The sequence below is a fragment of the Erpetoichthys calabaricus genome, chromosome 10, assembly GCF_900747795.2.
Source record: "Erpetoichthys calabaricus chromosome 10, fErpCal1.3, whole genome shotgun sequence".
NCBI classification, from domain to species: Eukaryota; Metazoa; Chordata; class Cladistia; order Polypteriformes; family Polypteridae; genus Erpetoichthys; species Erpetoichthys calabaricus.
Genome location: NC_041403.2, coordinates 48,796,845 through 48,811,828, shown reverse-complemented (window position 1 = coordinate 48,811,828; position 14,984 = coordinate 48,796,845). Strand labels below are relative to the sequence as shown.

The window sequence follows — 14,984 nt, the reverse complement described above, 5'->3', positions numbered from 1 at the left end:
TGCTAACTAAAAAGATTACAATATGCAAGGTTTCAAGGCAACTCAGGCCCCTTCTTCAGGCAAGATGGAATACAGAAACTGGAGTTCCCTGTGTTTATATACACACTAGAACAGATACAGAATTGGAAAACCTTTAAGTGAGACATCTGAAATGTAAAACATTTATAGACTTCTTCAGGCTAAGATTCATTTAACAAGAGAGGAGAACAAAGTATAGTCAAGATCTCTGGATAAGACAACTGTCCAACAGAGTCTTTTGAAGTTTCTGATGAGTTTTTCAATACAATGTGGGTCTGTAGACAGGTTGACTGTGTCAGTCCGAGAGATGCAAACAATCCTCTGTTTAAACCATGTTGTAATGTGTTAGATTTTAGCACGAGTTTAACTTCCCATTCTTTTCTCTCTTGCTGTGCGTGTGACAAAAACTAGAATGCCCAGTATACAACATGAAAGAGCAGTGCTACTCACTGTGCCAACCTCTCTCTGTCCAACATATTTTAAAAAAGCAATAAATAAGGAAAAGGTTGTGAACTGAGACATGCTATTTTGCTCTTGTACCAAAACAAACAAAAAGCTACAATATTAGAAATTTCCGATATGGCAGAATGGGACCTCAAGTAAGCCATTCAATTAAATCACAAGTTTAATTAACTGTTAGTTCTACCAAGGAATTGGTGGGAATTTGACACCCTTGGCTTAATGTGAAGGCACACCAGGTCAAGGATTGCCTACTCCTTAAGTAAAGAAATGACACACATATAAAGGAATAAATTAATGAATAAACATATTAATGTAAACCTTATTCAGAGATTCAGCTCACTTTTATTGTTTCTGAAATATTTATTATAGTTATTCTGTAAATGAGAAACATACAGTGGCCATTGCACTTTACTTCTTATCATCAGACCAGGTGATGTCATAATCGTTGTACACAGTCTTCAGCCTTTCAACAGTGACTGAATGATCAGCTTTGCCATATCCCTGAAAAATACGAAATACATTTATAACATAAAGATTATTTGTGAAGTATTGTATTGAATTTTACATGAAACTATAAATAAATTAACATAACATTCTCAAACTTGCTTAACCCATTTCAGTGTCATGGGACAGTTATTGAGAATTCTTTTATGAAGCACAAATGCAAGTATCTAATAATGCCTATCATTGTTCTCTAAATCCCTTTATTTTTCTAGTTAAATAATCAATAGCAAAGAAGGCGGTATTTGCTTTCTTTTGGAGATTTTTCTTTTTGAAATTAATCATCCTCTCTCTATATTTGCTTTACATGTAATGTTTTTCCACCCATTTCTATAATACATGCATGTTTGGGAAATTGATGACCCTAATTTTTCCAATATGAGAAAGTAAGGGTGTGCTTGTGCTTTATGCCTTATTCTGCCAGGATAGGTACCCAGCCTCCATGACCCTAAACTGGATAAGCAGATTGTAAAACAAATGAACTGATGGATAGATTAATAATTAAGTGCATTTGTATAGCATGTTTCTAATCTGCTCAATGCACTTTACATAGATGATAGAAAACCACTTCACCCACAATGTGTAGCATCCACCTGCAATGGCAGCCATTCTTGCACCAATACACTCACCAGAGTGAGTAAGATGGTTAATCAGCTAGAAACAGGGGATGAATAAGGCTTTAGTGGTCAATTCAACCAGGACATCGGGGTACACCCCACTCTTTTCAAAAGATGTCCTGGGATCTTTACTGCCCACAGAGAGTCAACAACTTGTTTTATGTTTCATCCGAAGGATCATACAAATTTTTATAGTGCAGGGCACTGAGGCATTGGGGTCCACACACAAACCACACAATAAGCGCCCCCGATGCCCCCACCAACATCTCTTCCAGCAGTAACTTAAACTTCTCCTAGATGGTCTCCTATCCAAGTACTACCCAAGCTCAAACATCCCTAGCTTCAGGTGGGTAACCTGTTCTGAACTGCAGGTGGGATGACTGGATAAGTAAATAACTGACCTTAAGAAAAACAAAAAACACAAAAACTAATTGGTCACTTCATTTAGCAAAAGTAATCCAAATGCTTTGGAAGCACAATAACAAACTGTTTTTTGGAAAGTACTCTATTCTTGCTTTCCAATCATTAATATACACAATGGCACTCTATCCACGGTTTGTTCCTGCCTTGCACCCTATACTGGCTGGGATAGGCTCCAGCAGACTTCCACAAGCCTCTTCACAAGAAAATGACTGACTGACTAACTGACTGCCTAATATGCACAGCATAACAAACTAATAGAGTGATAAGACCTTTCTCACTACAGTAATATCTCACAATAATTTGGAATAAGCCAGATTTGAAAATGGATGAATGGATATTCTGCACATATACATTTCATTAATGCACACACTCAGCTTTTCAGAAGTACTCACAGTTGACAGACCAAACACCTTGATTTTTTTTTCTTGGCTGTTATGCTCGATCTTGCCACCTCCAAGACAATTACATTCCAATCCTAATTTTTCTAGCTCAGGATTTACTTTTTCAAAAATGTGATCTATAAAAAAGAGCAAAAAAAAACAAAAACACGAATAATAAAATATAGTGCACTAAACCGTTGCACTGAGCAAACTGCTGACCTAAACGGAATATAAAAATAGCAGATTGAAAACAGGCATTAAATAATGGAAATATACATGAGTTGCAATTAAGTGTTAACTTTTTAGAACCGATTTTCTGCCGTAATCAAATTTGCTTAAGTAGTACAAATAAAGATTGCAGTTAGACTTTTGAAGAGAGTCGACTGCAAAATATGAAATTCAGCTTTAGATAACGTGTCATCTTCCTTAATTAATTGCAATTATATTTAGAGCTTAGCCAAATAAGGTTATGCCTTTTATAGAAGCGTAATAACACGCCAACGTAACTGATGCCAATGCATTGAATTCTGTGGTAACGTCTATTACACTGTGCCCCCTTAAAACTTTTTTTTTTTTTATAACTTTTATGTATTTACTGTATTCTATTGTCAAAATGTCTCTGTATTCAGTTAATTAAGCAAAAACTGGCAACAGCTGCACTTTCAACTCGTGTTACACCGCAGGGATCGGGCCAGTCGACTTCACGAGGAGAAACTTACTGTGAAACTCGGCAGTCTTTGTACCTCTCACTATATTTTTGGATTGTGAGCCGCCCTTGACTGTTACTCTCAACAGAATGTACTTAAACACCCCGTCGGGATCAATATCTACATCGGCCACTTGACTCAGTAGCTCTGCCATCTTACTACGCGATACTGAAAGCGCCGCTCTCACACAGCTGCCTGTTAGCCGTCTCATGTACGGAAATGACGTTAGCAGATCGGGACTGTACTTATAAAAGGAAAAGGTGGTTTCATGTGATTGCAGTAATTGATAGTTCAATCGTGAATTCATTAAAATAAGCTCGTGTTTATTTCATTGTTTACATGGACAGAATATATGTAATTAAATAACATCACTATAATATCGATTACAGCATAGATATCAGTATATTCAACCAGAACGGCCTCTAGCTGGTTAAACTCAGGCTTCTACCAGTGCCAGGACTATGGGGTAAGAAAAGCAACATTGAGCAAAGCGAACATTCCGTTTTCTCGTGTGGTTAATTTTTAAGAAATTCTCCCAGATGAGTATGCACAAACATTTTTTTTTTGTATGGATACATTTCATGTCAAAGGCAGAAATACAGTAGCCTATCTAATCAGCGCTTGCATTCAGATGAAGTGCTTGGCATCCTTCATAGTCACTGACATTCTGTACAGATTCAATAAGGTGGTACTGTTTGAATACTCCAGCCAACATTTCTAATAAGGTTGAATACTCTGCTGAGACTGTTAAACTCACACATGCAAACCATAGTCAGTTTTCTTCTGGGAATCCCGGAGATGCACTAGACGCCTTGTTAGTCATCGTATAATGCTCAGCCAACAGCGGTTTCTAACAAGACTAAATACTCTCAGTATACGTTATGCGTGTTTGAAGAAGCAGCAAGAATTCTACACTTTGCATCTGGATAGCACCAAAACAGGGCTTCTAAGGGTCTTCACACCTACCCGGATTCTCTTTATTTCTGCCCAGGAGAGAGAGAGAGAGAGAGAGAGAGAGAGAGAGAGAGAGAGAGAGAGAGAGAGAGAGAGAGAGAGCGCGCAAGCGCAAAATCGTATAAGGGTTAAGTATATAGTAAATAATTATAAAGCAATAGTTTTCACATATAAACCAATACATTATGCACAAAAATATACGACTTATGACCTATTTGGCCCCTTATACAAATCACAGCTCAGTTTGAGACCAATGGTTTCATAGTTAATGAGGCGAATCTATTTTTATCTAGCTTTCTCTAGCTCCTTTCTCACCAACCAAATTATGTTCCATTTTCCAATAGCCATTGTCAAAGTCTAATCCAGGGGTCTTAACTTCTGTTCCTGGAGAGCAACAGGCACAGCAGTGTCCCAATTTAACCACTTTCTTAATTAATAGCAAACCACTGCAAACAAATGGATCCTACTTTGCACTGCCAAGCCACATGGTTAAATAAACTAATGTGTGCCATTAACTGCAAGGATTAGTTCCTAATTTAAAACTGCTTACAGCAAAAGCCAGAAGACTATGTCCTACTCTAGTCACCACCACTAAGGCGAATTAGGCATTCACATAGGGTGCATTTCATAAGGAAGGATGGAGACCCCACCTCACATTAACCTAGCACCAGCACTGACTCCAGGAACAGAGTCTGAAATCTCTGCAATAGAGCTTGGCAGACACATCAGGCTTTTCTAATATTGTTTATTTTCTTTTTTGAGACCATCACCTAAATGCTCTTTTAATCTAAAGCAGTTACTTACTTTTTGGTATGTGGCAACTGGTTAATGAAACAATAAGCAATTTAAGTTCTGAAATCTTCAAAAGAAAGGCAGATAAAAACAAACTCAACAAACCATGGTCCATTAGTGAAAGCAAAGGATTGTTGAATAAGAATATGGGGAGAACAAAATCCTGCCGTCACTCCTGCTCTCCAGGAGCTGACTTTGATACCCTGCTTTGATACTCCTAGTTTTTTCAATTAAAATCTGTCCTACAGATGCTTGTCACCTGACTGGCATAACAGCTTAACTAAACACTTTGCCACGTGGGTACTTCCATATGGCTTCTTAAGGCAAAATTGAACGAGACTATATGGTTCACTGGGCTACTTATCCATCCATTTTCCAACCCACTGAATCCGAACACAGGGTCACGGGCTGGGCTACTTACCATATCTTAAATATGCCTGTTCTAGCAAGGGTGAGTCTAATTTTAAAAAGGCCCATCATGGGTGTAAACATTTGGTCTACCCTTTTTTTTTTTGGCTCTCCTGTTTGGGCCAATTTGCCACAGATAAACACAGTGGGAGCAGAAGCTCCCAAAGCTCACACTCCTAGGTGGGGTAAAATATCAGAATTTGGTGATATTTAGGCATTTACACTAAAATATTAGGAATATCACTAAAATTGTTTTTAAAAAGCCATTTTCATTACTCTAATAGTTTTCTCCTTCAAGATCCACTTTCTCTCAGTTTTATCTCCAGTAGATCCTTCCCACAACGAAGAGGATGAATTTCGATTGTTAACAGTAACAACGAGATGTCTGCAGATGTCATTGTTTGCTCTTGGTTTTTCCACGTCTGAAGAGAAATGTTTCAGTTGAATGAAATATGCACTGATTGATGATGCCATATTTTAGAAGTACAATTTTTTTAAACAACCATTTGATTCTGATTATTATCTTGTGCATGTATAAGTGAACAAAACAAAATGAACATTTTTTTTTATTTAGGATACTAGGGGGCTTTGCCCCCTGCTCGCTTTGCTCGACAACCTCCAGGCCGGTGCTATACGCAAGCCACTTTGTGGGTCTGCCGCTCACGTATGGGGATGCGGATGTACAATTTAAACAGATTGTTATTTTCATGGGAATTGTTACATATGCATAATAGAACTAACTATTTTATATTACAGTGAGTAATGTAACCATATTAAAAAAATAGTAAAATGTAATAATTTGAAAGTAAATTATGTTTCATGTTGCGTTCGAGTTTTTCGTCGTGTAATACGATTTCGTTCTGTTTGGCTTTGAAATTAACATGTAAATATTTTTTAAACTTTCACTTTTACTGTAAAACTTCAGTAAAAACAATTTTTTGAATTAAATTTTCGTCAGTATTGCATTGAATTTTGATACCATGTTTGGACTTATATTATGACAACGCAACGTATAACTGCTCATGAGAGAATTTTGCTTCTTTCTCTCTAATAAATAAACTGACTTTTTCGAATGTTTGTCTCTGTGATTTGTTAATTATATTTTTAATATGAATGGCATATCAAAATCTCCTTTGTTGTCTTATGTTATTTGGAAAAGATGTACTACATTACCTTTCTTGGATACATCCTTCTTTCAACAGTAATTCAGGCCGTGGAAGATCGGACGGTGTTAACAGTTGTAGGTATTCATCTTCCACACAATCACCACCTACTGTTTCAGCATAGTCTATTGATACGCATTTAACCAATTTGCCTGTAACCAATCGACAATTTTCGCATTAATTTTTTTGACTTCATCGCTTCTCAGTGCTATGATTGCCCATGTATTCATTTCTTCTGTTGATATCCCTTCAGGATGAAATTCATCAATAAGATTTGGACATAATACGTCTTCTTTAATTGGGAACTTAAAGTGAGGAAAACATAAAAATTTATAAGACCTGAGAGAGCAGGAAATGTGTCTGTCAAAAGCATTCACATGAATGAGATTTGAGATTACTGTGCATGGTTGAATATGCTTGAGAGGAGGGCATGACTTCTCATGGCCAAAGTCTCATCTTGCGGTACTTGAAAAAATCTCTTCAAAAAAGTCTCATCTCAGGATTTTTTTTATATAATAGAGAGATTAGAATATCCCCAAGAGCCAGCTTCTGTAGCCGAGGATAGAGGAGATTCTGCTCCACAGTCCGGCGTCTCAGGAGGGGGAAGCAGTGCAGTGTCAACACTGTATATGGTGGGGATGGTGCGCTGCTGACCTCGACTCGGGACGTTGTGGGTCGGTGGGAGGAGTACTTCGAAGACCTCTTCAAACCCACTAACATGCCTTCCAATGAGGAAGCAGAGCCTGGGGACTCGGAGGTGGGCTCCCCCATCTCTGGGACTGAGGTCACCGAGGTGGTCAAAAAACTCCTTGGTGGCAGGGCCCCGGGAGTGGATGAGATACGCCTGGAGTTCCTCAAGGCTCTGGATGTTGTAGGGCTGTCTTGGTTGACACGTCTCTGCAACATCGCATGGACATCAGGGACAGTGCCTCTGGATTGGCAGACCAGGGTGGTGGTCCCCCTCTTTAAGAAGGGGGACTGGAGGGTTTGTTCCAACTACAGAGGGATCACACTCCTCAGCCTCCCTGGAAAAGTCTATTCAGGGGTTCTGAAGAGGAGGGTCTGTCGGATAATCGAACCTTGGATTCAGGAGGAACAGTGTGGTTTTCGTCCTGGTCGCGGAACAGTGGACCAGCTCTACACCCTTAGCAGAGTCCTGGAGGGTGCATGGGAGTTCACCCAACCAGTCTACATGTGTTTTGTGGACTTGGAAAAGGCGTTCGACCATGTCCCTCAAGGAATCCTGTGGGGGGTGCTCCAGGAGTACGGGGTACCGGACCCCCTGATAAGGGCTGTTCGGTCCCTGTACAACCGGTGTCAGAGCTTGGTCCGCATTGCCGGCAGTAAGTTGAACCTGTTTCCAGTGAGAGTTGGACTCCGCCAGGGCTGTCCTTTGTCACCGATTCTGTTCTTCACTTTTATGGACAGAATTTCTAGGCACAGCCAGGGTGTTGAGGGGGTCCGGTTTGGTGGACTCAGGATTGGGTCACTGCTTTTTGCAGATGATGCTGTCCTGTTTGCTTCATCAGGCCGTGATCTTCAGCTCTCTCTGGATCGGTTCACAGCTGAGTGTGAAGCGGCTGGGATGGGAATCAGCACCTCCAAATCCGAGACCATGGTCCTCAGCCGGAAAAGGGTGGAGTGCCCTCTCAGGGTTGGGAGCGAGATCCTGCCTCAAGTGGAGGAGTTCAAGTATCTCGGGGCTTGCTCACGCGTGAGGGAAGAATGGAGCGTGAGATCAACAGGCGGATCGGTGCGGTGTCCGCAGTGATGCAGGCTCTGCATCGGTCTGTCGTTGTGAAAAAGGAGCTCAGCTGTAAGGCAAAGCTCTCAATTTACCAGTCGATCTATGTTCCTACCCTCACCTATGGTCATGAGCTATGGGTAGTGACCGAAAGAACAAGATCGCGAATACAAGCGGCTGAAATGAGTTTCCTCCACAGGGTGTCTGGGCTCTCCCTTAAAGATAGGGTGAGAAGCTCAGTCATCCGGGAGGGGCTCAGAGTAGAGCCGCTGCTCCTCCGCATCAAGAGGAGTCAGATGAGGTGGCTCGGGCATCTGATCAGGATGCCTCCTGGACGCCTCCCTGGTGAGGTGTTCCGGGCATGTCCAACCGGGAGGAGGCCCCAGGGAAGACCCAGGACACGCTGGAGGGACTATGTCTCCCGGCTGGCCTGGGAACACCTCGGGATTCTCCCGGAAGAGCTAGAAGAAGTGGCCGGGGAGAGGAAAGTCTGGGTATCTCTGCTCAAGCTGCTGCCCCCGCGACCCGACCTCGGATAAGCGGAAGAGGATGGATGGATGGATGGATGGATGGATGGATGGATGGATGGATGGATGGATGGATTAGAATATTGATTTGAATATGCATAAATGCAAAGTGTAAGAAAAAAATGTAGTCTGGAACAATGCAAAAAAGAAAGGAGCAACCGTGTTTTGTCACTGTATGTATACATTATTTTGAACTGGAATGCCTTTTTCAGAGTCTGCTATCTTGTCTGAAGATCTCAACACATATTTTCCAATGCATTAAGGATGAACAGACATACAGTAGTTATGAATATTCACATCAATTGTGATTTTAGTAATCATCTTTACTAAAATAACTCAATATATGGCTGTTAGCTGGGTGAAAACAAAATGCTGTAATATTAGAGAGATGTTACAATTTGGACATGTGCATTTGAATCATAACTCTAGGATTACATGGTCCTAAGTACAGTACAGTATATACTTCCTCAGAAGAGATTTTAAACAGGCTGTTTGTTTAAGTAGTTTATGGTTTAATTTCTGCTTTATATTTAACCTACTTGCACTCCAATTGTAAAACAAAATGCAAAGAACTGTAATGTATCAAGGAGGCACATTGATTAGTGCAGCAGTGTTATGGCTGTAGGAGAATCCTGCTCTGTCCTGGGCAAAATTTGCTTATTTTTCTGGCTTTCCTCCCACATCTGAAAGAGTGCATGTTAGGCATACACTCACTGAGCAAATTATTAGGAACCCTATACTAATACTGGGCAGGTCTTCCTTTCACTCTCAAAACAGCCTCAGGTCTTAGTGGCATGGAGTACACAAGATGTTGGAAACATTCCTTTGAGATTCTGATCCATGTTGACATAATTGCATCACAAAATTTCTGCAGATTTGTCAGTAGTACATTCATGCTGTGAATCTCCCATTATCACATCCCAAAGGTGTTCTATTAAATTTAGATCCAGTGACTGGGAAGTCCACTGAGGAACACTTGAACTCATTGTGATGTTCATGAAACCAGTCTGAGATGTCTTTTGCATTGTAACAATGTGAATTGTCAAGTAAGAAGAAGCCATTCGAAAATGGGTAAATTGTGGTCTTGAAGAGATCCATATGGTGAGCAAGAATACTTAAGTAGACCTTGGCATTCAAGTGATGATTGATTGCTTTTAACAGACCCAAAGTGTGCCATGAAAACATTCTCCACACCATTCACCACCACCACCACCAGCCCGGACTGTTGACACAAGACAGGTTAAATATATGGATTCATGCTGTTGGCATCAAGTTCTGACCCTACCATCTTTGTGCCTCCGCAGAAACTGAAATTTATCAGACTATGCTACATTTTTCTTATCTTCAGCTGTCCAGATTTGGTGAGCCTTTGCCCACTGCAGCCTCACCTTTCTGTTCTTGGCTGACAGGAGTGAAACCCAACATGGTCTTCTGCTTGAGGTTTGACATGCTGTGTATTCTGAGATGCATTTCTTCTCAAACAGTTATACAAAGTGGTTATTTGAGTTACCATAGCTTTTCTGTCTGCTCACAGCACTCTTGCCATTCTCCTCTGACCTCACTCTTCAATGAGATGTTTCTGTCCACAAAACTTCTTCTCAATGGATGTTTTTTGTTTTTTGCATTATTCTGAATAATCTCCAGAGATTGCTGTTCATGAAAATCCACGGGATCACGAAGTTAAAGAAATAAAGAAAAAAACAGCCTGTCTGGTACCAACAATTATGCCTTGGTCAAAATCACTGCAATCACATCTTTACCACACTCTGGTGATGGATGTGAACATTAACTAAAGCTCCTGACCAGTATCTATAAGATTTTATGCATTTCTTTGCTTCCATGTGATGGGCTAATTAGATAATTGATTGGATAAGCTGGTGTAAAGGGGTTTCTAATAATTAGTGAGCATAACTGATCATCCTAAATTGGTCCAGTGCAAGTGAGTGTGTGTGTGCGTATGAGTTATTATGTTCTGTAATTGAAAATGCACTGTTGTTTTCTGCCTTATTCACTGCACTGCTGGCATAGGTCCAGGTCCCCTGTGACCCTAAACTGTTTATTGTAGCTTTGAAAATTGATAAATTAATGTAATACACACTGATGTTTTTAGTCACTTTGGGTGAAGGTGTCTCCCAGATATATTATATTAGCAATACAGCCTGCATCAGCATCAGCCAAAGGTTTGCTAAGGTAAGTGTCACATAAATTCTGTTAATTCCGTATGATAATACATCCTTTAATTGTTGTCATTATCTGTCTTATCAGGTTTGAGTTAACCAGCCACTCACTGAGAGGAAGTCATCTTTTCAGCACGGCTCTCTGTAAACAGTCTTAGCATTAATAAATGTGAACTTTGAGGGGACAGACTGAGAAAGCACCTCATCACGCCTGGGCTGCAGCAAGGGACTAGTGGTGTACATCAGGATAAACACAAGTATGAAGAGTATCCATGACAAAGCAAAGTTGACAATATTTTTATTAATGTCTGCAATCCATGGATCAATGTTAAACATTCAAAAGATCATTATATATACAGTATAGGAAAGCAAAGAAAAGATACAGATAAAAAGGCATATGGCAGATGGCTTGTGGGTGAAATCCAGGTAACATAAATGCTGTCTCAAAAAATTAACTCTATATAAACCTTAAGTCAAGTCAAGTCAAGTTGGGGAGCATGCACAGGTACAGTGCGTTACCACACCCACTACACGACGAAACAACTCAGAATCCCGGTTGGCAACCCCCCAGGCAAACACGCGGTCCAGTCCCACCCTCCGGAAATGATCCTCTATCTACCACAGCCAGGTGTTACGTGGGTGACCCCTTGGCCTGGTCCAGCCACTCGGGTCCCCAAATATGAGGATCTTACAAGCTGGATCACCCTTGGGAAAACACTCCACATGGCTGTAGTGCCATAACTGATGCTCCCTGACAATGCAGGTAATGTGCCTCATTCGGGACTCCATGAGCAACCGCTCATTCGACACAAAGTCAAAACCAATAGTACCCAAAGATTTTCCAGAGAAACACAGTACCAAAGGAGTCCAGTCTTCATCTCAGGTCACTGGATAGCGTCCATGTCTCACAACCATATAGCAAGACAGGAAGCACCAGGACTCTAAAGACTTGGACCTTCGTCCTTTTGCATAGATATCAGGAGCACCACACACCCCTTTCCAATGACCTCGTGACCCCCCTATGCTCTCCCAATCCATCTACTGATTTCATATGAAGAGTCACCAGAGACATGAATGTCACTGCCAAGGTAAGTAAACCTTTCGACAAGGTTGACACTCTCTCTGCAAACAGACACACTACTGATGGCTGTGCCCAAGAGGTCATTAGAGGCCTGGATTTTGTTTTTTATCCAGGACACTCGCAAACCCAGACACTCAGACTCCTCACTCAGTCTCTTGAGTGCTCCAATCAGAGCCTCCATTGACTCCGCGAAGATCATAGCATTGTCAGCAAAGTCAAGATCCGTGAACCTTTTTTCACCAACAGATGCCCCACAGCCGCTGGACCCCACAACCTTGCGCAACACCCAGTCCATACAAGCATTGCACAGAGTAGGAGCAAGAACACACCCCTGACAAACCCCAGAATCAACTGGGGAAAAAACATAGAGGTTCTGCCTCCACTCTGCACAGCACTCATAGCACCAGTATACAGGCCGGCCATGATATCCAGCAACCTCGAGGGGATCCTGAGAACCCTCAGGATGTCCCACAGGGCAGCTCGATCAACTGAGTCGAATGCTTTACGAAAATCGACAAAGGCTGCAAAGAAACTCTGCCATTATTCGTGTTTGTGCTCCATGAGAACCCTCAGTGCCAGGATCCGGTCTTGGGCATAAAACCAGACTGTTGTGGCCTCTGGTAGGTGAGCAAGTGATCACAGATCCTATTGAAAACAACCCTACCAGGACCTTACCTGGCACCGAGAGCAGTGTTATCCCCCTGTAGTTGCTGCAATCCAGGCGATCACCCTTCCCTTTCCACATAGGGATGACAAGTCCCGTTTTCCAGTCAATTGGGATGATGCCATTCTCCCAAATGGAAGGAACGATTGCTTGCAATGCCAGGAGGACAGCCTTACCACCAGCCTGGAGAAGTTCACCCAGGATACCACAGATCCCTGCAGCCTTTCCTCCCCTCAGCTGGTTCACCACCTGTGCAATCTCAGTGAGATTGGGTGGTTCACAGCTAATTGGAGGATCAGCCTCATGAACCGTGGACCGAGAGATATCCAACGTCCTAGCCGGAGGTTCAGCTTTGAACAACTGCTCTAAAGTAGCCAGCCCAGTGGGTCACAACTGCAGTGTCATCTGTAAGGACCGTTCCATCAGCTGCCTTGACTGCGACTCTCCGAGGAACAGATTCAGATGTGCGTAATGCTTCGATTCCTCTGTAAGCAGGATGTGGGTCGCTAGGCCACAGATGGTGTATCACTTGCTCACAGATTCCTCTAACATACGCCTGTTTATCTGCTCTCAGAGCCCTTGCAGTCGTCCTTCATAGTTCCTGGTACAGACCAGAATTGCCATTAAGCCGTGCACTGTGACTCCTCTCGATGATATCCAGGGTGCCCTGTGAGATGAAACACGTCCTTCTGGGAACACCGGTAACACCAAACACAACCCTCAGCAACCTTCAGGGTCTTGTCACGGAAGGTCTCCCACATCACATTAGGATTGGCAGTTGCACCCAAATCTGCAAGTTCCTCACAAAAACTGCTTGCAAACTAATTATAAACCTTAGTGAAAATTTTTGCCATTTTAACGTTTTCCTCTGTTTTTCTGAAAATTCTTTAACACTGCATGTTTTTATGTCTTCAACTAAAATCTGATATGGATGCCTGAATAAACAAATACTTTTTTATCAAATAACAGGCATGAGTGAACAAATACCTGTACATTTTTTATCAAATAACAAAGTTTTCTAGAACCAACTAGCACTGTAAAAAATGATTGCTCCTTACACTTAATAACTAGCTATGTCACATTTATTTGCAATATTTGCAAGCAAACCCTTCCTAGAATTTAATATCTGTCTTTCTTATCATTGTATGACTCCCTTATTCTTTGTTGCTAGCTACCCTTGCATGAATGTTAAGTCTATAGTATGTCTATACTGTATATTTGACTTGTTCCTAGACACTGGAATCACACTAGCAGACACAGTTTGTCCTAAATTATGTATTACACAATTTACATACCTTTCATAATTTCTCTAAGATTGCTGTCTGCCCTTTGCCACCTTTGAGATGCTGTTGATCCCTGGTAGCCATATTTGTATCCAATTGACCCTGAGATGTAGCTTTGAATTACTGCACAAGTCAGATACAAACTCATGCATACTCATGTCATCAGCTCTTCTGTAGAGGATAAGCTAGTGCTAATCCAATTAAATAGCTGAAGGAACCAATGACACTTGTATGAGAATCATTCTCTGCTATTCTTCATTTTACTTGGGTCAAATGGGTACCTGAATGTAAATTACTTCATTGTGGGATGCAAATATCAAAGCAGTTAGAACTCAAAGTCAAACTGACATCAATTCTTCGAAATGTAAGATCAGAGTTGTTCAAGGAATTTGATACTCGTACATGCACACACACAGGAAAACACAGGCTTCTACCCTGCATTTCTGGATGTTTTTTAATATTTGGATCTTTCAAAAACTTGAGGTAATAGAGAGTTGTAATATCCAGAAAAAGCCCACACGAACACATGAGAGTATGCAAATCCATGCAGACACAAATCTAAACAGATAAAATATTTTAAAATCTAATAAGTTGTTTACAAAACATCTTTTTCATCAAACTCATAAATGTCTAATATTTCTAATTAGATAAAAATAATAATAATAATTCATTACATTTATATAGCGCTTTTCTCAGTACTCAAAGCGCTATCCACACAGGGAGGAACCGAACCCACAATCTTCCACAGTCTCCTTACTGCAAAGCAGCAGCACTACCACTGTGCCACCTATGAGGATAAATGTCAATTAGAAAATAAATCTTGTTGAAATAATTTGTAGATGCTTTATGTAGTTGTATTATTTATAATTAAATAAATTAAAATTTAGTATCTTTTATTAGTAGTTGCTTTTTTCCCTAAAGATTTCTTTTCTTGATGAGTCTGTATTCTCAGTTTTTAAGCCAATGCTGTTCCAGTAATTATTTTTTCATTTAATTCATCCTTTGCTTTCATGTCATATACGTTATCACACTGTAAGCCAATAGTTTCGTATTTGCCTTTAATGTTACCACTACAGCTTCCTT

At 40.9% G+C, this 14,984-nt stretch overlaps 1 protein-coding gene across 1 annotated transcript; it reads right to left on the bottom strand.

The window, feature by feature from the left end:
• Positions 1-793: 793 nt before the first annotated feature.
• On the bottom strand, positions 794-3,314 carry si:dkey-51e6.1 (uncharacterized protein LOC558617 homolog). The gene is made up of 3 exons (XM_028811163.1): positions 3,121-3,314; positions 2,414-2,538; positions 794-981 (listed from the first exon to the last, which is right to left on the bottom strand). Exons 1-3 carry the CDS (start codon positions 3,260-3,262, stop codon positions 889-891), a joined length of 360 nt encoding a protein of 119 aa, XP_028666996.1. The 5' UTR covers positions 3,263-3,314; the 3' UTR covers positions 794-888.
• Between the last annotated feature and the right edge of the window lie 11,670 nt (positions 3,315-14,984).